Source organism: Gadus macrocephalus, chromosome 17, assembly GCF_031168955.1.
Source record: "Gadus macrocephalus chromosome 17, ASM3116895v1".
In the NCBI taxonomy this organism is placed as follows: domain Eukaryota; kingdom Metazoa; phylum Chordata; class Actinopteri; order Gadiformes; family Gadidae; genus Gadus; species Gadus macrocephalus.
The window spans coordinates 10,175,514-10,197,804 of record NC_082398.1 but is presented as its reverse complement, the minus strand read 5'-3'; the positions used below and the strand labels follow the sequence as shown (position 1 = coordinate 10,197,804).

The following is a 22,291-nucleotide window of genomic DNA, read 5'->3' as shown; positions in this document are numbered from 1 at the left end:
AATTATAATTCATGTATACTGTGTTATGTAGATTATATCAACATCAATATCAATGTTAAGATACTAATATAATTTCATCATCAGCGTGTCGAATTCATAGTCTGATAAAAGGACACTGGAAAAAGACTCCCTACAATGAATACACCAAATAATAAATCAAAGTCTCTTCTTGCATAATAAGTCTCTCCTCCCATAGTCCTTCTGGTGTCCACAATCTCCTACGTCACCTCATTATCCAAGATGACGTCTAGCAAAGTTACTAAGGAGGCGGGACCGAGCCGGTGTTCTGCAGCAAGAACCTCCTCCAATTATCCCGGATGTGTGTTTCGAAACCTGGTGGGTCTCCAGGAGAGGATAAAAGCTTTCCATATCAACGCACTTGGTTTGTTGTTGAAAGTCGAAGGACCAGTAAGGATGCAAGCTCTGCTACTAACATGCCTGTTGGCAGTGGGTTGCCTGGCTCAAACACCTTACCGATGCAGTAAGTAGGGCTACTGTAAATTAGATTGCGTTGTCAAATTAAATTGCCTGCGTCAACTGCTTTAAATGTCCATTACGATGCGTCAGACATGAGTTGTTGTTTTTGTAGTAGTAAACTGTGTATTATGTCCACTAGAGGATGCTGTAGGCTCTGCTATATCATAACCTTAATTATGTAAAAAAAAATGTTTTAATGTTACTGCTTTGGTTGAACAAGCTGCAATGTCTGCAAAATCTATTCAAATTGCATGTTTTTTCAAAACAGAGAGTCCTCCCCTTCTAAGTGGAAGTGTGATGGTGGTAAGTCATCCTCCTTTTTTCTTCTTATTTTTATTATGTCTTGCTTGGCCTTTATAAAAATCCCCCAGACGACTGAGTCCTGAGATAAAATACCCTCCTCTTTTTCCCCTAGTCCTCTCAGAATGAAGCCCTTTGGGAGTCTGCCAACTTCATTTACGATGCTATCGGCCAGCGGATCAGACTCCAGGAGTTTGGAGTCTTGAACAACAAGAGCTTCAACTTGGACGCCCTGTTGTTATACAGGGAGGTAAGTAAACGGCAAAAACAGGACAGTAAACAGACTGCTACACTGGGGCCGGTGAAATAGTTGACCTCTGCCGAATGCAACCGAGATGGAATGACAGGGCACAGGTTGTTGATGTGTAAACCGGTTGAATGCAGAGTTTACATTTGTGTTGCCCAACCCCAGAGTCTAATCAGTCGGACTCTAACACCCTCCACACTATTGTGGTTGACTACTCCTACTCCCATTTGGGACTGTGAGAAATAATCTAAATTGTTTATACGGAACTGAAGATAGATGGCGCTATTGAAGTGGTCCATATTATAAGTTAATACCCAAAATCCAACCAGTTCTAGCTCTTGAATATAAATGTTACGAATAGGAATCCCCAGAGAGACGGTCTATAACGTTTCTCTTCCAGCCCTTCACAATAGACACATTACTGTAGTAGTTCCGCTCATCTCAGATACACGGTCACTTCCCTTCACTTGGGAGTAAAAGGGGAACAAAGATGTCTGAAACCATTCAGTAGTGTCCCGACTCCCACCTTAAAGGCACCCAGTGCAACTTTATGTAAACATTCAATGAAAAATAAACATTCAATTTCTAGTCTTTTTTACACGTAAGTTTCAATAACTCCATACCATTACATATCGACATTCAAGGAGCAAAGATGAGACGTCGTTGTGTGGTGAGAACTGATAGAAAATCGTAAACAACAACAATCGCCGGTGGGGAGAAGCCATTTTTCCATTGACTGGAAGCCTGCTTTATTTATTGTAGGTTACAAAAAATAAAGAAAATGGCGGCATTGTTGTTGTTATCGATTTTCTATCAGTTCTCACCACACAACGACGTCTCATCTTTGCTGCTTGAATGTCGGTATGTAATGGTATGGAGTTATTGAAACTTACTACGTGTAAAAAAGACTAGAAATTGAATGTTTATTTTTAAGCCTCGAAAGTTGCACTGGGTGCCTTTAAGGGAAAACATTGGTTTCATTTCCAATGTTGCATTATTGACCTTTTTTTAAAACAAGCGACCTAGAAATTACATGAAACATATTTGACATCTACAGCATCATTGTTTTGGGTTGTATCATGCATCTCAGTGCCATGTGTTAAAAACATATATTTTTAATGTCAGTTTTAATAATTCCTTTGAAATGTCACTTAGTACCTAAGTTCTGTACTTTTCCTACTTGAACCTACATGGTCAACCAGCTTCGATAAAGGCCAAATCAGTCATGTCACTGACGGAGCCACTTTAGTCTTTACAGATAGACTCTATAGTAATGTATACGCCTTCTTTATGTAAATATGTGTCTTTATCGTTACATAATTACCATGCCTTATACTTTTATGTTTCTTAACAAAAAAACCTTTCTTCAATGTATTATATTTCTTATCATTTAAACCGAGGCATCGTGTAACAGATGAACAAGCGGCCCGTGTGTGTCCTCTGTCCTGCAGGGAGCCATGTTCTTCATAGACAAGAAGAACCGCAACTGCACCAAGAGAGCCCTGAAGGGAGACTTCCAGCCCCTGCAGGTCCCTCAGGACGCCCAGCTCCTGGGCCAGGCGGTGCTGGGTAGCTCCTCGGGGCCTGGGGAGGGACTCCTGGTCAACACCTGGGTGGGGAACAGCCCTGAAACAGGTCGGAGGCGGAGGGCCACTTTGAAATCCTTTGTTTGTCATTTTTCCTATTCTTTAATGTTGCAACTTTGATCTGTGACTCCCACGTGTAAAGTGCCTTGAGTCCTGAATGAAAGGCACTGCAAAACTTGACTTTATAATATTAGGCTCTTCTATAACTGTATTATTACTATTGCTGCTACTCTCGGACTACTTCTTTCCGTCATACCCACATTTCCCATGTGGTATTATTGATCTAGCCTTGTCTGGCCATGTTTCTATTCACCTGTTGGTGGCTGGAACAGGCTATTCCATCTAAAACTGTTTATGCTAATGGATTTCATCTGAAACAGTTTAACCTAATGGATTTCATTTAAAACAGTTTAACCTAATGCATTGAATCAAAAACTGTTTCACCGAATATCTAAAACATTTTATCCTGTATTTAATCTAAAACAGTTTAACCGTATGTATTTAATCTCAAACAGTTTAACCTAATGTATTTAATCTAAAGATGTTAATGCTGATGTAATTAATCTAGAACTGTTGATCCTCATTTATTTATTCTAAAACTGTTTATCCTGATTTAATCTCAAACAATGCTAATCTGCTCGCCATTGTCGCCGAACCGCCCAGATGTCGCCCTGCGCTTTCAACTGTCTCCGTCTGGAGCTTAAAACGGTTTCTGTTCCCCACGCAGGCAAGTACATGAGCACCGTCACGGAGTTCGGCTGCATTCCCATCGGCACCGCGTACCACTCCGACCAATACGGATGGCTCCAGGTCAGGTAGGTGGAGCGCACGGGGGGGCCGCCTTCAACCACCCCCCACATGAACGCAGTTACGCGGAGACCTCAGTGTGCCTTTTTCTTTCTCTCCGTTTAGCTACTACAACAACATCAAGGGGGTCGCCGACCCATCGATGCTCAATCCGCCCGAATTCTGCAAGGGAGCCGACCTCGAGAGGGGCCAGACACCAGTGAACTTCCTCAATCTGTTCTTCTAGGTGGGCGCTAAGGACACCCGCTCACGCTCACAGAACGGGACCGAAGAGACAATACGGCCTAGGTGTGTTGACTCAGCAGGGATATTAGAGGGGATCTACCTAAGAATAAATATTAGAACTCAATAGGCCTTCAGTATGCCTGAGAGCCCTTATTGTAAGTTGCCTTGGATAAAAGAGTCTGCTAAATGCCTTTTTATATTGAATATACTGCATTATATTTGAATTGTAATCTGGTGCCTTAATTTAGCTTTCCTTTACATAAATGAAGACATCTCCAGTCTCCACCATAAATTGATGCAGGAAAGGCACACATTTGTGCAAAAAGGTTCACCAGAATGCAGGAAATGAATGGTTAGATAATAATAATAATAATAATAATACATTTAATTTAGAGGCGTCTTTCAAGACACCCAAGGTCACCTTACAGAGCATATAGTCATCATAAATCGTTTAAAAAAAACAAGACATTGTGGAAAAAAGAAAAAAAAGAAATGCTCAACATTTCCTCAAGTGGCAAGTGCTAACCAATAGTCTAACCCTTTTCTATATCTGATCTATGTGCATAGATCAGAGGCATTAATAAATTGACTACCCTGTTTGAGTGAAAATGTCCAAGACAGATATACGGAAGTATAATGCATTGCTTAAGAAAATAAATTCTGCTCCTGTATTTCTGAATTAAAGACCTTATTATCTCAGAATTTCGAGAGAAGTTTTTTATGCTTTGGTTTTTTGGAAATAATGAGATACCTCAAAATGCAGCAGCTGTCATTCACTTGAGAGCTCGATTTTATAGAATAAAACAGGCACCACCTGCAGAGTATAGACTTTGGGAGGTAGTCCATCAGTGATATTGATGATGTTTGTCCACTTCAGAAATGTGGGGTTGTTCAGACGGAAAGCGCCTCAAGATCTGATGGACATTGGCGTTTCTCCAGGATCAGTTGAACCAATAGGGCTTGCTTCACGGATACAAGATAATGCATCTGAAATCTATTCTCTTCTGCTACACGTGGTCAAGCAAACAGTTTGACATCATTTGACAAGTTAACTACTACCACTGCTTATATCGACCCCGTACTTGAAATCACCTTTGGAGGGTGAATCGCTGCATCCATAAATGCATGTGAGTTTCTCGAACGATTCAGAAAGACTGCCAGAGTTTCCACTGTTACGTATTTTAAGCACATAAACTGCCCCCACATAGCCACTAGGAAGCAGGATCGAACACACAAGCTGCATTACCCTCACATAGCCACTAGGATGCAGGATCGAACACATAAACTGCAATAACTACTCCAGCCACAGATGGCAGCACCTTTAGACAGGTGAGGATGGCGGAGCCATTAGTCACACCGGCCACGCCCACTCCATATAGGCCACGCCCACTTGACGATCACAGCTCGGAATTCTGATTGAGAGGCCAGAATCAATAGGTAGCCCGGCCGAGAGTGGTACTCGATATTATTTTCAATACGCGTTAGATACAATTCCCTCCAATATGCTTCATAGTTACCAAACCGAAATATGCCTACTTTAACTAATAAAATGAGTTAAAAGCGACCAAGGATTGGACTTCTTTCTTCAGAAAAAACGCAACACCACAAATGAATGTACACATGTGGAAAGTCTGTTTAACCTGTAGGCCCTGATAGTCTACATGCGTTACACCCATACGGACAGCAGATGGCGATGAAGGACGTTCTGATTGATGGCTAGATTTGTGCGACCAAGGATTGGACTCCTTTCTTCAGCGTACTGTTGGTGCCAAATGGTGCCTACTCTATGACCTGTGTGGATGGTGGTTTTATGCGATCAAACAACACAGGACAGTAAACAGACTGCTACACTGGGGCCGAAGACAGACACAACAAAGGTGACACATAATCTGTGGATGTAACCAGAAAAGTTAAGTTTGTTCTTTATTGTTTTGAATTGTAGTCACATAGTGTAGTTATATGGTTTGGACTTTGGAGTCTTTGGAGTCAATGGAGTCCCAGTGAAAATAATCGCTATTGATGTGAAGCCATCGTCCGTAGCCATCCTGGCTACGGACGACAGATACCGCTCACTGGCGGCAAAAACTGAGAGACTGGAAGAGTTTCTACCCCCAAGCTGTGAGGAGGTAATGGCACTGATTAAAGCACTTTGAGCAACTGCACTTATTGATATATATATTTATTTAAGTAACCCCCCGCTCCTTAGACTTTGTGCAATAACCTCTGACATATTGAATGTATTTACTGTTTTGTTATGTTTGTTATGCATATATTTAGCATGGAGCCGACTGTGAACATTTCACTGCAATGTATTGTGTATGTGACAAATAAAATCTGAATATGAATATGAATATGCACAGTTATGAAATACATAACTCTTGTTATGGCATGGCTCTTTTTTGTTTGGGGTTGGAATAGTCTGTCGTTTAGCAAAACAATCTGTGATGTTGGGAATGTAATGGGAGCACGAATGTCACATGACTGCTTTGTCAAGTGTTACTTCGCAAAATCTACATTAATTAAATATTTTTGCTTGATTTTTAAATCAAGATGCTGCAGTCAAAGATTTAACATATAGTTAGCGTATAGTGAGATATGTATGAAACAATTGTGTATTGATGGAAATCCTGTTTCTGAAGTTCAATTGTGTTCTTATTGTTCGACAATTTTCATGTGAATAATGTTGAAGTAACGTTTACGTGATTTAATGTCATATAGTTCAAGTGAGTTGTGATGTAGGTAATGTATCTATGTCCAAGCTTCAAGTCCTGCTCATGACCTGTTTTCAACCACGTAAGTCGTTGTTTGAATATAATGTCCAATAGCCTTCTGGGAATCTCCAGCTCTGTGGCCCAGTGGAGATCCGCCTGAGGTCCTGGGTTCGAGTCACTTAACAATGTACCAATTTAGCCTCAATGCCTTGATAGTCGATTGCTCTTGGTTGTGGTCACCAGAGTTCCTGGTTCATGTCCCCTGGACAATCTTAAAACTATAGATCTAGATCTATAGATCTAGATGATAGATCTTTTTTTGGGGAGGGGGGGGGGGGCTAGTGGGACAGTCACAGAGTAACTAAATTAATGCAATGTACAAAAAAGTAGCAAGACCCTTTTAGTCCTAACACCCCCCCCCCCCCCAGCCCCTATGAAGGGGGGGATGGGGAGGTTCTGCCACGTTGGGGACCTTTTGGGGGGTACTCCCTTCTTGGTGACCGTGTGACACTATAACAACATGTGACACTAGTTGTTAAAGTGCTGAGAGGGTGTGTTTTTGAGGCAGTTGTGATCGCCGATGTCTTGCTTTCTTGTACTTTTGCCTCTGTAGTCTGTTTTGATGCTCGTCATTGTAGTCCTTTGCATAACCTGACCTTCTTTTCTCATATTACTTTTCAGATGTAAAGCCGTTCCGCCGAATTCAACAACCGTAGAAACAGAGGAAAGGACACAACATTATCGAGACCAATCTCATGGGCCCTGAAGAACCGGTGAAACGGATTAGTCTGATGAATTTAACCACGGGTCGAACCAATGATGGAAGTCTTCATCAGCAGATGAAACAGGACATGAAACAGTACATTTGTTACGAATGAGATCAGTCTTACTTTACATTTCGGTTGCCTACTTTAAAACCGAAGAGATCAGTCGGAGTCAATTGCGAATCCGATAAAGTTGGATGGAAGCCAATGAGTTGGATGACACCTAGGATAATCCCTCAAACCACAAATCAACAAGTTATGCATTGAAGTAGAAACATTTATTTCCCTGTGATATCAAAGATGCTTTTCCACTTTGATTTTGCTACTGTTTCTGGGCGATGTGATGTTTATGATGAAAGACCAGTTCAAATAGGATTTCTGTCATTGTTTTATATATATGATCTCTAGATTGTCTGCGATATTTCATTCACAGCGCTACACATGTGACACTTGATATGAAATGGCTGGAGATAAAATATAGGCCTTCCTAGACCTTCAAAGGAATTTAATGGGATACGCAGAGGTATATGAAAATTTGCATGGTTTACCCAGATTGAGGCGATTTGTTTAATCCCAAATTCATCATTGTGCGTCAAGAAGGGGAATTCCCCGGGTTAGCGTTTGCTTTCGACAGCCGCATCTATTGATTTGCAGAGTTATAGTATCCTTGCTCTATCTTACTTGAAACAAACATCAGCAGGATTTGAAAAGTGGTGCAGTGGAGAGCACTGTTGGATAGCACTCTGGAGATCAGGGTTCAATTCCTGTTCAATTTCTGTTTAATGTATGTTAATTAACTAGTGGGTAAGTCTAGTAAATCTAAATCTAAAAAAGTCTATAAAGTTTAAGGATATTTCTATTGAACTGATTGATATAGCCTCCGACCACAAATTGATCACAACCTCCATGGGGAAGTGGAGAGAGCAGTTGGCTGACACTCCAGAGACTGGGGTTGAAGTCCAACTAATGTTCTCTAATGTTTTTTTGTATATCATGTGAGTTGCAAAGTCAAGTCTAACCGCCATCAACAAAATCGTCAAATCATCAAAACTCAGACGCAGATTCGAGTCCCAGCTCCAGGGATAGAGAATTTGCTCATCCTTTCTTGCTGAGCCTACATTCTGTTCACCACTTAGACCCATGGTTTAACCTGATGGAATAAGTACCTTAATGGATACCTCTTATTTCTAGACTGTGTGAATTGTAAAGTCATGTATAACCTCCAAAACATCCTGATCTGTGTCTTGGTGGTGTGGCTGTCGGTTAACGCTCTGTAGACTCTGGTTCGAGTCCCCGCTCGCACGGATAATAAGAATGACAAGCTTTCAGACACTATGTAGGTTCATGTGCCCTGCTCAGAACCAGGGTTCAAGAGGTCCCGTAATGGATACATCTTATTTCTCTATCATGTGAATGGTAAAGTCAAGTATAACCTCCAAGCACGCTCTGGTTAGCGTCTTGGTGGTGAAGCGGTCCGGGCTGTCGGTTAACGCTCTGTAGACTCAGGTTCAAGTCCCCGCACGCACGGCTATAAAAAACCTAAGGGGTAACACTTGTTTTATATCGGTCGTCATGAAAAAAACATAAGGGGTAACACTGTCAATTTTTTTATCGGTTGTCAAATTAAACATAAGGTGTAGCAGTGTGGTTTTTCATCGCCCGTCATCAAACAAAACATAAGGGGTAACACTGTTGTTTTTTATCGGTCGTCATGAAAAAAACCTAAGGGGTAACACTGTTGTTTTTTTTCGATAGTCATGAAAAAAAACATAAGGGGTAACACTTGTTTTTTATCGGTCGTCATGAAAAAAACAGAAGGGGTAACACTGTCAATTTTTTTATCGGTTGTCAAATTAAACAAGGTGTAGCAGTGTGGTTTTTCATCGCCAGTCATCAAACAAAACATAAGGGGTAACACTGTTGTTTTTTAATCGGCCGTCATGAAAAAAACATAATGGGTAATAATACTGTCGTTTTTTTCGATAGTCATGAAAAAAAACATAAGGGGTAACACTTGTTTTTTATTGGTCGTCATGAAAAAAACATAAGGGGTAACACTGTCAATTTTTTTATCGGTTGTCAAATTAAACATAAGGTGTAGCAGTGTGGTTTTTCATCGCCCGTCATCAAACAAAACATAAGGGGTAACACTGTCGTTTTTTAGCGGTCGTCATGAAAAAAAACATAAGGGGTAACACTGTTGTTTTTTATCGGTCATCATGGAAAAAAACATAAGGGGTAACACTGTCGTTTTTTATCGGCCGTCATTGAAAAAAACATAAGGGGTAACACTGGTTTTTTATCGGTCGTCATGGAAAAAATCATAAGGGGTAACACTGTCGTCTTTTATCGGTCGTCATGAAAAAAACCTAAGGGGTAACACTGTCGCTTTTTTATCGGTCGTCATTGAAAAAAACATAAGGGGTAACACTGTGGTTTTTTATCGGTCGTCATGAAAAAAACCTAAGGGGTAACACTGTTGTTTTTTATCGGTCGTCATGGAAAAAAACATAAGGGGTAACACTGTCGTTTTTTATCGGTCGTCATTGAAAAAAACTTAAGGGGTAACACTGTTGTTTTTTATTGGTCGTCATGGAAAAAAACATAAGGGGTAACACTGTCGTTTTTTATCGGTCGTCATGGAAAAAAACATAAGGGGTAACACTGTCGTTTTTTATCGGTCGTCATGAAAAAAACCTAAGGGGTAACACTGTCGTTTTTTCGATAGTCATGAAAAAAAACATAAGGGGTAACACTTGTTTTTTATCGGTCGTCATGGAAAAAAAAATAAGGGGTAACACTGTCGTTTTTTATCGGTCGTCATTGAAAAAAACATAAGGGGTAACACTGTGGTTTTTTATCGGTCGTCATGAAAAAAACCTAAGGGGTAACACTGTTGTTTTTTATCGGTCGTCATGGAAAAAAACATAAGGGGTAACACTGTCGTTTTTTATCGGTCGTCATTGAAAAAAACTTAAGGGGTAACACTGTCGTTTTTTATCGGTCGTCATGGAAAAAAACATAAGGGGTAACACTGTCGTTTTTTATCGGTCGTCATGAAAAAAACCTAAGGGGTAACACTGTCGTTTTTTCGATAGTCATGAAAAAAAACATAAGGGGTAACACTTGTTTTTTATCGGTCGTCATTGAAAAAAACATAAGGGGTAACACTGTGGTTTTTTATTGGTCATCATGGAAAAAAACATAAGGGGTAACACTGTGGTTTTTTATCGGTCGTCATGGAAAAAATCATCAGGGGTAACACTGTCGTTTTTTAGCGGTCGTCATTGAAAAAAACATAATGGGTAACATTGTCGTTTTTCATTTGTTGTCATAAAAAAAACAAAAGGGGTAACACTGTTGTTTTTTAATCGGCCGTCATGAAAAAAACATAATGGCTAATAATACTGTCGTCTTTTATCGGTCGTCATGAAAAAAACCTAAGGGGTAACACTGTCGTTTTTTAGCGGTCGTCATGAAAAAAAACATAAGGGGTAACACTGTGGTTTTTTAGCGGTCGTCATGAAAAAAAACATAAGGGGTAACACTGTTGTTTTTTATCGGTCATCATGGAAAAAAACATAAGGGGTAACACTGTCGTTTTTTATCGGTCGTCATTGAAAAAAACATAAGGGGTAACACTGGTTTTTTATCGGTCGTCATGGAAAAAATCATAAGGGGTAACACTGTCGTCTTTTATCGGTCGTCATGAAAAAAACCTAAGGGCTAACACTGTTGTTTTTTATCGGTCGTCATGGAAAAAAACATAAGGGGTAACACTGTCGCTTTTTTATCGGTCGTCATTGAAAAAAACATAAGGGGTAACACTGTGGTTTTTTATCGGTCGTCATGAAAAAAACCTAAGGGGTAACACTGTTGTTTTTTATCGGTCGTCATGGAAAAAAACATAAGGGGTAACACTGTCGTTTTTTATCGGTCGTTATTGAAAAAAACTTAAGGGGTAACACTGTTGTTTTTTATTGGTCGTCATGGAAAAAAACATAAGGGGTAACACTGTCGTTTTTTATCGGTCGTCATGGAAAAAAACATAAGGGGTAACACTGTCGTTTTTTATCGGTCGTCATGAAAAAAACCTAAGGGGTAACACTGTCGTTTTTTCGATAGTCATGAAAAAAAACATAAGGGGTAACACTTGTTTTTTATCGGTCGTCATGGAAAAAAACCTAAGGGGTAACACTGTCGTTTTTTATCGGTCGTCATTGAAAAAACATAAGGGGTAACACTGTGGTTTTTTATTGGTCATCATGGAAAAAAACATAAGGGGTAACACTGTGGTTTTTTATCGGTCGTCATGGAAAAAATCATCAGGGGTAACACTGTCGTTTTTTAGCGGTCGTCATTGAAAAAAACATAATGGGTAACATTGTCGTTTTTCATTTGTTGTCATAAAAAAAACAAAAGGGGTAACACTGTTGTTTTTTAATCGGCCGTCATGAAAAAAACATAATGGCTAATAATACTGTCGTCTTTTATCGGTCGTCATGAAAAAAACCTAAGGGGTAACACTGTTGTTTTTTATCGGTCGTCATGGAAAAAAACATAAGGGGTAACACTGTCGTTTTTTATCGGTCGTCATTGAAAAAAACTTAAGGGGTAACACTGTTGTTTTTTATTGGTCGTCATGGAAAAAAACATAAGGGGTAACACTGTCGTTTTTTATCGGTCGTCATGGAAAAAAACATAAGGGGTAACACTGTCGTTTTTTATCGGTCGTCATGAAAAAAACCTAAGGGGTAACACTGTCGTTTTTTCGATAGTCATGAAAAAAAACATAAGGGGTAACACTTGTTTTTTATCGGTCGTCATTGAAAAAAACATAAGGGGTAACACTGTGGTTATTTATTGGTCATCATGGAAAAAAACATAAGGGGTAACACTGTGGTTTTTTATCGGTCGTCATGGAAAAAATCATCAGGGGTAACACTGTCGTTTTTTAGCGGTCGTCATTGAAAAAAACATAATGGGTAACATTGTCGTTTTTCATTTGTTGTCATAAAAAAAACAAAAGGGGTAACACTGTTGTTTTTTAATCGGCCGTCATGAAAAAAACATAATGGCTAATAATACTGTCGTCTTTTATCGGTCGTCATGAAAAAAACCTAAGGGGTAACACTGTCGTTTTTTAGCGGTCGTCATGAAAAAAAACATAAGGGGTAACACTGTGGTTTTTTAGCGGTCGTCATGAAAAAAAACATAAGGGGTAACACTGTTGTTTTTTATCGGTCATCATGGAAAAAAACATAAGGGGTAACACTGTCGTTTTTTATCGGTCGTCATTGAAAAAAACATAAGGGGTAACACTGGTTTTTTATCGGTCGTCATGGAAAAAATCATAAGGGGTAACACTGTCGTCTTTTATCGGTCGTCATGAAAAAAACCTAAGGGCTAACACTGTTGTTTTTTATCGGTCGTCATGGAAAAAAACATAAGGGGTAACACTGTCGCTTTTTTATCGGTCGTCATTGAAAAAAACATAAGGGGTAACACTGTGGTTTTTTATCGGTCGTCATGAAAAAAACCTAAGGGGTAACACTGTTGTTTTTTATCGGTCGTCATGGAAAAAAACATAAGGGGTAACACTGTCGTTTTTTATCGGTCGTTATTGAAAAAAACTTAAGGGGTAACACTGTTGTTTTTTATTGGTCGTCATGGAAAAAAACATAAGGGGTAACACTGTCGTTTTTTATCGGTCGTCATGGAAAAAAACATAAGGGGTAACACTGTCGTTTTTTATCGGTCGTCATGAAAAAAACCTAAGGGGTAACACTGTCGTTTTTTCGATAGTCATGAAAAAAAACATAAGGGGTAACACTTGTTTTTTATCGGTCGTCATGGAAAAAAACATAAGGGGTAACACTGTCGTTTTTTATCGGTCGTCATTGAAAAAACATAAGGGGTAACACTGTGGTTTTTTATTGGTCATCATGGAAAAAAACATAAGGGGTAACACTGTGGTTTTTTATCGGTCGTCATGGAAAAAATCATCAGGGGTAACACTGTCGTTTTTTAGCGGTCGTCATTGAAAAAAACATAATGGGTAACATTGTCGTTTTTCATTTGTTGTCATAAAAAAAACAAAAGGGGTAACACTGTTGTTTTTTAATCGGCCGTCATGAAAAAAACATAATGGCTAATAATACTGTCGTCTTTTATCGGTCGTCATGAAAAAAACCTAAGGGGTAACACTGTCGTTTTTTAGCGGTCGTCATGAAAAAAAACATAAGGGGTAACACTGTGGTTTTTTAGCGGTCGTCATGAAAAAAAACCTAAGGGGTAACACTGTCGTTTTTTTCGATAGTCATGAAAAAAAACATAAGGGGTAACACTTGTTTTTTCTCGGTCGTCATAAAAAAAACAAAAGGGGTAACACTGTCGTTTTTTAGCGGTCGTCATTGAAAAAAACATAAGGGGTAACACTGTTGTTTTTTAATCGGCCGTCATGAAAAAAACATAATGGGTAACATTGTCGTTTTTCATTTGTTGTCATAAAAAAAACAAAAGGGGTAACACTGTTGTTTTTTAATCGGCCGTCATGAAAAAAACATAAGGGGTAACACTGTCAATTTTTTTATCGGTTGTCAAATTAAACATAAGGTGTAGCAGTGTGGTTTTTCATCGCCCGTCATCAAACAAAACATAAGGGGTAACACTGTCGTTTTTTAGCGGTCGTCATTGAAAAAAACATAAGGGGTAACACTGTTGTTTTTTATCGGTCGTCATGGAAAAAAACATAAGGGGTAACACTGTCGTTTTTTATCGGTCGTCATTGAAAAAAACATAAGGGGTAACACTGGTTTTTTATCGGTCGTCATGGAAAAAATCATAAGGGGTAACACTGTCGTCTTTTATCGGTCGTCATGAAAAAAACCTAAGGGGTAACACTGTTGTTTTTTATCAGTCGTCATGGAAAAAAACATAAGGGGTAACACTGTCGCTTTTTTATCGGTCGTCATTGAAAAAAACATAAGGGGTAACACTGTGGTTTTTTATCGGTCGTCATGAAAAAAACCTAAGGGGTAACACTGTTGTTTTTTATCGGTCGTCATGGAAAAAAACATAAGGGGTAACACTGTCGTTTTTTATCGGTCGTCATTGAAAAAAACATAAGGGGCAACACTGTCGTTTTTTATCGGTCGTCATGAAAAAAACCTAAGGGGTAACACTGTCGTTTTTTCGATAGTCATGAAAAAAAACATAAGGGGTAACACTTGTTTTTTATCGGTCGTCATGGAAAAAAACATAAGGGGTAACACTGTCGTTTTTTATCGGTCGTCATTGAAAAAAACATAAGGGGTAACACTGTGGTTTTTTATCGGTCGTCATGAAAAAAACCTAAGGGGTAACACTGTTGTTTTTTATCGGTCGTCATGGAAAAAAACATAAGGGGTAACACTGTCGTTTTTTATCGGTCGTCATTGAAAAAAACTTAAGGGGTAACACTGTTGTTTTTTATTGGTCGTCATGGAAAAAAACATAAGGGGTAACACTGTCGTTTTTTATCGGTCGTCATGGAAAAAAACATAAGGGGTAACACTGTCGTTTTTTATCGGTCGTCATGAAAAAAACCTAAGGGGTAACACTGTCGTTTTTTCGATAGTCATGAAAAAAAACATAAGGGGTAACACTTGTTTTTTATCGGTCGTCATGGAAAAAAACATAAGGGGTAACACTGTTGTTTTTTATCGGTCATCATGGAAAAAAACATAAGGGGTAACACTGTCGTTTTTTATCGGTCGTCATTGAAAAAAACATAAGGGGTAACACTGGTTTTTTATCGGTCGTCATGGAAAAAATCATAAGGGGTAACACTGTCGTCTTTTATCGGTCGTCATGAAAAAAACCTAAGGGGTAACACTGTTGTTTTTTATCAGTCGTCATGGAAAAAAACATAAGGGGTAACACTGTCGCTTTTTTATCGGTCGTCATTGAAAAAAACATAAGGGGTAACACTGTGGTTTTTTATCGGTCGTCATGAAAAAAACCTAAGGGGTAACACTGTTGTTTTTTATCGGTCGTCATGGAAAAAAACATAAGGGGTAACACTGTCGTTTTTTATCGGTCGTCATTGAAAAAAACTTAAGGGGTAACACTGTTGTTTTTTATTGGTCGTCATGGAAAAAAACATAAGGGGTAACACTGTCGTTTTTTATCGGTCGTCATGGAAAAAAACATAAGGGGTAACACTGTCGTTTTTTATCGGTCGTCATGAAAAAAACCTAAGGGGTAACACTGTCGTTTTTTCGATAGTCATGAAAAAAAACATAAGGGGTAACACTTGTTTTTTATCGGTCGTCATGGAAAAAAACATAAGGGGTAACACTGTCGTTTTTTATCGGTCGTCATTGAAAAAAACATAAGGGGTAACACTGTGGTTTTTTATCGGTCGTCATGAAAAAAACCTAAGGGGTAACACTGTTGTTTTTTATCGGTCGTCATGGAAAAAAACATAAGGGGTAACACTGTCGTTTTTTATCGGTCGTCATTGAAAAAAACTTAAGGGGTAACACTGTTGTTTTTTATTGGTCGTCATGGAAAAAAACATAAGGGGTAACACTGTCGTTTTTTATCGGTCGTCATGGAAAAAAACATAAGGGGTAACACTGTCGTTTTTTATCGGTCGTCATGAAAAAAACCTAAGGGGTAACACTGTCGTTTTTTCGATAGTCATGAAAAAAAACATAAGGGGTAACACTTGTTTTTTATCGGTCGTCATGGAAAAAAACATAAGGGGTAACACTGTCGTTTTTTATCGGTCGTCATTGAAAAAAACATAAGGGGTAACACTGTGGTTTTTTATTGGTCATCATGGAAAAAAACATAAGGGGTAACACTGTGGTTTTTTATCGGTCGTCATGGAAAAAATCATCAGGGGTAACACTGTCGTTTTTTAGCGGTCGTCATTGAAAAAAACATAATGGGTAACATTGTCGTTTTTCATTTGTTGTCATAAAAAAAACAAAAGGGGTAACACTGTTGTTTTTTAATCGGCCGTCATGAAAAAAACATAATGGCTAATAATACTGTCGTCTTTTATCGGTCGTCATGAAAAAAACCTAAGGGGTAACACTGTCGTTTTTTAGCGGTCGTCATGAAAAAAAACATAAGGGGTAACACTGTGGTTTTTTAGCGGTCGTCATGAAAAAAAACCTAAGGGGTAACACTGTCGTTTTTTTCGATAGTCATGAAAAAAAACATAAGGGGTAACACTTGTTTTTTCTCGGTCGTCATAAAAAAAACAAAAGGGGTAACACTGTCGTTTTTTAGCGGTCGTCATTGAAAAAAACATAAGGGGTAACACTGTTGTTTTTTAATCGGCCGTCATGAAAAAAACATAATGGGTAACATTGTCGTTTTTCATTTGTTGTCATAAAAAAAACAAAAGGGGTAACACTGTTGTTTTTTAATCGGCCGTCATGAAAAAAACATAAGGGGTAACACTGTCAATTTTTTTATCGGTTGTCAAATTAAACATAAGGTGTAGCAGTGTGGTTTTTCATCGCCCGTCATCAAACAAAACATAAGGGGTAACACTGTCGTTTTTTAGCGGTCGTCATTGAAAAAAACATAAGGGGTAACACTGTTGTTTTTTATCGGTCGTCATGGAAAAAAACATAAGGGGTAACACTGTCGTTTTTTATCGGTCGTCATTGAAAAAAACATAAGGGGTAACACTGGTTTTTTATCGGTCGTCATGGAAAAAATCATAAGGGGTAACACTGTCGTCTTTTATCGGTCGTCATGAAAAAAACCTAAGGGGTAACACTGTTGTTTTTTATCAGTCGTCATGGAAAAAAACATAAGGGGTAACACTGTCGCTTTTTTATCGGTCGTCATTGAAAAAAACATAAGGGGTAACACTGTGGTTTTTTATCGGTCGTCATGAAAAAAACCTAAGGGGTAACACTGTTGTTTTTTATCGGTCGTCATGGAAAAAAACATAAGGGGTAACACTGTCGTTTTTTATCGGTCGTCATTGAAAAAAACATAAGGGGCAACACTGTCGTTTTTTATCGGTCGTCATGAAAAAAACCTAAGGGGTAACACTGTCGTTTTTTCGATAGTCATGAAAAAAAACATGAGGGGTAACACTTGTTTTTTATCGGTCGTCATGGAAAAAAACATAAGGGGTAACACTGTCGTTTTTTATCGGTCGTCATTGAAAAAAACATAAGGGGTAACACTGTGGTTTTTTATCGGTCGTCATGAAAAAAACCTAAGGGGTAACACTGTTGTTTTTTATCGGTCGTCATGGAAAAAAACATAAGGGGTAACACTGTCGTTTTTTATCGGTCGTCATTGAAAAAAACTTAAGGGGTAACACTGTTGTTTTTTATTGGTCGTCATGGAAAAAAACATAAGGGGTAACACTGTCGTTTTTTATCGGTCGTCATGGAAAAAAACATAAGGGGTAACACTGTCGTTTTTTATCGGTCGTCATGAAAAAAACCTAAGGGGTAACACTGTCGTTTTTTCGATAGTCATGAAAAAAAACATAAGGGGTAACACTTGTTTTTTATCGGTCGTCATGGAAAAAAACATAAGGGGTAACACTGTTGTTTTTTATCGGTCATCATGGAAAAAAACATAAGGGGTAACACTGTCGTTTTTTATCGGTCGTCATTGAAAAAAACATAAGGGGTAACACTGGTTTTTTATCGGTCGTCATGGAAAAAATCATAAGGGGTAACACTGTCGTCTTTTATCGGTCGTCATGAAAAAAACCTAAGGGGTAACACTGTTGTTTTTTATCAGTCGTCATGGAAAAAAACATAAGGGGTAACACTGTCGCTTTTTTATCGGTCGTCATTGAAAAAAACATAAGGGGTAACACTGTGGTTTTTTATCGGTCGTCATGAAAAAAACCTAAGGGGTAACACTGTTGTTTTTTATCGGTCGTCATGGAAAAAAACATAAGGGGTAACACTGTCGTTTTTTATCGGTCGTCATTGAAAAAAACTTAAGGGGTAACACTGTTGTTTTTTATTGGTCGTCATGGAAAAAAACATAAGGGGTAACACTGTCGTTTTTTATCGGTCGTCATGGAAAAAAACATAAGGGGTAACACTGTCGTTTTTTATCGGTCGTCATGAAAAAAACCTAAGGGGTAACACTGTCGTTTTTTCGATAGTCATGAAAAAAAACATAAGGGGTAACACTTGTTTTTTATCGGTCGTCATGGAAAAAAACATAAGGGGTAACACTGTCGTTTTTTATCGGTCGTCATTGAAAAAAACATAAGGGGTAACACTGTGGTTTTTTATCGGTCGTCATGAAAAAAACCTAAGGGGTAACACTGTTGTTTTTTATCGGTCGTCATGGAAAAAAACATAAGGGGTAACACTGTCGTTTTTTATCGGTCGTCATTGAAAAAAACTTAAGGGGTAACACTGTTGTTTTTTATTGGTCGTCATGGAAAAAAACATAAGGGGTAACACTGTCGTTTTTTATCGGTCGTCATGGAAAAAAACATAAGGGGTAACACTGTCGTTTTTTATCGGTCGTCATGAAAAAAACCTAAGGGGTAACACTGTCGTTTTTTCGATAGTCATGAAAAAAAACATAAGGGGTAACACTTGTTTTTTATCGGTCGTCATGGAAAAAAACATAAGGGGTAACACTGTCGTTTTTTATCGGTCGTCATTGAAAAAAACATAAGGGGTAACACTGTGGTTTTTTATTGGTCATCATGGAAAAAAACATAAGGGGTAACACTGTGGTTTTTTATCGGTCGTCATGGAAAAAATCATCAGGGGTAACACTGTCGTTTTTTAGCGGTCGTCATTGAAAAAAACATAATGGGTAACATTGTCGTTTTTCATTTGTTGTCATAAAAAAAACAAAAGGGGTAACACTGTTGTTTTTTAATCGGCCGTCATGAAAAAAACATAATGGCTAATAATACTGTCGTCTTTTATCGGTCGTCATGAAAAAAACCTAAGGGGTAACACTGTCGTTTTTTAGCGGTCGTCATGAAAAAAAACATAAGGGGTAACACTGTGGTTTTTTAGCGGTCGTCATGAAAAAAAACATAAGGGGTAACACTGTTGTTTTTTATCGGTCATCACGGAAAAAAACATAAGGGGTAACACTGTCGTTTTTTATCGGTCGTCATTGAAAAAAACATAAGGGGTAACACTGGTTTTTTATCGGTCGTCATGGAAAAAATCATAAGGGGTAACACTGTCGTCTTTTATCGGTCGTCATGAAAAAAACCTAAGGGCTAACACTGTTGTTTTTTATCGGTCGTCATGGAAAAAAACATAAGGGGTAACACTGTCGCTTTTTTATCGGTCGTCATTGAAAAAAACATAAGGGGTAACACTGTGGTTTTTTATCGGTCGTCATGAAAAAAACCTAAGGGGTAACACTGTTGTTTTTTATCGGTCGTCATGGAAAAAAACATAAGGGGTAACACTGTCGTTTTTTATCGGTCGTTATTGAAAAAAACTTAAGGGGTAACACTGTTGTTCTTTATTGGTCGTCATGGAAAAAAACATAAGGGGTAACACTGTCGTTTTTTATCGGTCGTCATGGAAAAAAACATAAGGGGTAACACTGTCGTTTTTTATCGGTCGTCATGAAAAAAACCTAAGGGGTAACACTGTCGTTTTTTCGATAGTCATGAAAAAAAACATAAGGGGTAACACTTGTTTTTTATCGGTCGTCATGGAAAAAAACATAAGGGGTAACACTGTCGTTTTTTATCGGTCGTCATTGAAAAAAACATAAGGGGTAACACTGGTTTTTTATTGGTCATCATGGAAAAAAACATAAGGGGTAACACTGTGGTTTTTTATCGGTCGTCATGGAAAAAAACATAAGGGGTAACACTGTCGTTTTTTATCGGTCGTCATTGAAAAAAACTTAAGGGGCAACACTGTCGTCTTTTATCGGTCGTCATGGAAAAAAACATAAGGGGTAACACTGTCGTTTTTTTCGATAGTCATGAAAAAAATACATAAGGGGTAACACTTGTTTTTTATTGGTCGTCATGAAAAAAACATAAGGGGTAACACTGTCAATTTTTTTATCGGTTGTCAAATTAAACATAAGGTGTAGCAGTGTGGTTTTTCATCGCCCGTCATCAAACAAAACATAAGGGGTAACACTGTGGTTTTTTATCGGTCGTCATGGAAAAAATCATAAGGGGTAACACTGTCGTTTTTTAGCGGTCGTCATGAAAAAAAACATAAGGGGTAACACTGTTGTTTTTTATCGGTCATCATGGAAAAAAACATAAGGGGTAACACTGTCGTTTTTTATCGGTCGTCATGGAAAAAAACATAAGGGGTAACACTGTCGTCTTTTATCGGTCGTCATGAAAAAAACCTAAGGGGTAACACTGTTTTTTTTATCGGTCGTCATGGAAAAAAACCTAAGGGGTAACACTGTTGTTTTTTATCGGTCGTCATGAAAAAAAACATAAGGGGTAACACTGTCGTTTTTTAACGGTCATCATTGAAAAAAACTTAAGGGGTAACACTGTCAATTTTTTTATCGGTTGTCAAATTAAACAAGGTGTAGCAGTGTGGTTTTTCATCGCCCGTCATCAAACAAAACTTAAGGGGTAACACTGTTTTTTTATCGGTCGTCATGGAAAAAATCATAAGGGGTAAACACTGTCGTTTTTTAGCGGTCGTCATGAAAAAAAACATAAGGGGTAACACTGTTGTTTTTTATCAGTCATCATGGAAAAAATCATAAGGGGTAACACTGTCGTTTTTTAGCGGTCGTCATGAAAAAAAACATAAGGGGTAACACTGTCGTTTTTTAGCGGTCGTCATGAAAAAAAACATACTGCAAAAAACAACACTGTGGTTTTTTATCGGTCGTCATGGAAAAAATCATAAGGGGTAACACTGTCGTCTTTTATCGGTCATCATGAAAAAAACCTAAGGGGTAACACTGTTGTTTTTTATCGGTCGTCATGGAAAAAAACATAAGGGGTAACACTGTTGTTTTTTATCGGTCGTCATTGAAAAAAACATAAGGGGTAACACTGTGGTTTTTTATCGGTCGTCATGAAAAAAACCTAAGGGGCAACACTGTTGTTTTTTATCGGTCGTCATGGAAAAAAACATAAGGGGTAACACTGTCGTTTTTTATCGGTCGTCATTGAAAAAAACTTAAGGGGTAATACTGTCGTCTTTTATCGGTCGTCATGAAAAAAACCTGAGGGGCAACACTGTCGTTTTTTTCGATAGTCATGAAAAAAAACATAAGGGGTAACACTTGTTTTTTATTGGTCGTCAAGAAAAAAACATAAGGGGTAACACTGTCAATTTTTTTATCGGTTGTCAAATTAAACATAAGGTGTAGCAGTGTGGTTTTTCATCGCCCGTCATCAAACAAAACATAAGGGGTAACACTGTGGTTTTTTATCGGTCGTCATGGAAAAAATCATAAGGGGTAACACTGTCGTTTTTTAGCGGTCGTCATGAAAAAAAACATAAGGGGTAACACTGTTGTTTTTTATCGGTCGTCATGAAAAAAAACATAAGGGGTAACACTGTCGTTTTTTAGCGGTCGTCATGAAAAAAAACATACTGCAAAAAACAACACTGTGGTTTTTTATCGGTCGTCATGGAAAAAATCATAAGGGGTAACACTGTCGTCTTTTATCGGTCATCATGAAAAAAACCTAAGGGGTAACACTGTTGTTTTTTATCGGTCGTCATGGAAAAAAACATAAGGGGTAACACTGTTGTTTTTTATCGGTCGTCATTGAAAAAAACATAAGGGGTAACACTGTGGTTTTTTATCGGTCGTCATGAAAAAAACCTAAGGGGCAACACTGTTGTTTTTTATCGGTCGTCATGGAAAAAAACATAAGGGGTAACACTGTCGTTTTTTATCGGTCGTCATTGAAAAAAACTTAAGGGGTAATACTGTCGTCTTTTATCGGTCGTCATGAAAAAAACCTGAGGGGCAACACTGTCGTTTTTTTCGATAGTCATGAAAAAAAACATAAGGGGTAACACTTGTTTTTTATTGGTCGTCAAGAAAAAAACATAAGGGGTAACACTGTCAATTTTTTTATCGGTTGTCAAATTAAACATAAGGTGTAGCAGTGTGGTTTTTCATCGCCCGTCATCAAACAAAACATAAGGGGTAACACTGTGGTTTTTTATCGGTCGTCATGGAAAAAATCAT

General features: G+C 38.3%; 1 protein-coding gene and 2 long non-coding RNA genes across 3 annotated transcripts; 1 reads left to right on the top strand and 2 right to left on the bottom strand.

Annotated features, from left to right (window-relative positions):
• The first annotated feature begins 326 nt into the window (after positions 1-326).
• epdl1 (ependymin-like 1) lies at positions 327-3,923 on the top strand. Its single transcript, XM_060077329.1, has 6 exons — positions 327-481; positions 746-780; positions 893-1,027; positions 2,476-2,659; positions 3,338-3,425; positions 3,523-3,923. Exons 1-6 carry the CDS (start codon positions 415-417, stop codon positions 3,641-3,643), a joined length of 630 nt encoding a protein of 209 aa, XP_059933312.1. The 5' UTR covers positions 327-414; the 3' UTR covers positions 3,644-3,923.
• Positions 2,496-3,339, bottom strand: LOC132475956 (uncharacterized). Its single transcript, XR_009530035.1, has 2 exons — positions 3,132-3,339; positions 2,496-3,025 (listed from the first exon to the last, which is right to left on the bottom strand). It is a non-coding gene; the product is annotated as an uncharacterized LOC132475956 (long non-coding RNA).
• Positions 3,924-4,137: 214 nt separating the features above from the next.
• On the bottom strand, positions 4,138-5,240 carry LOC132475953 (uncharacterized). The gene is made up of 2 exons (XR_009530031.1): positions 4,938-5,240; positions 4,138-4,889 (listed from the first exon to the last, which is right to left on the bottom strand). It is a non-coding gene; the product is annotated as an uncharacterized LOC132475953 (long non-coding RNA).
• Between the last annotated feature and the right edge of the window lie 17,051 nt (positions 5,241-22,291).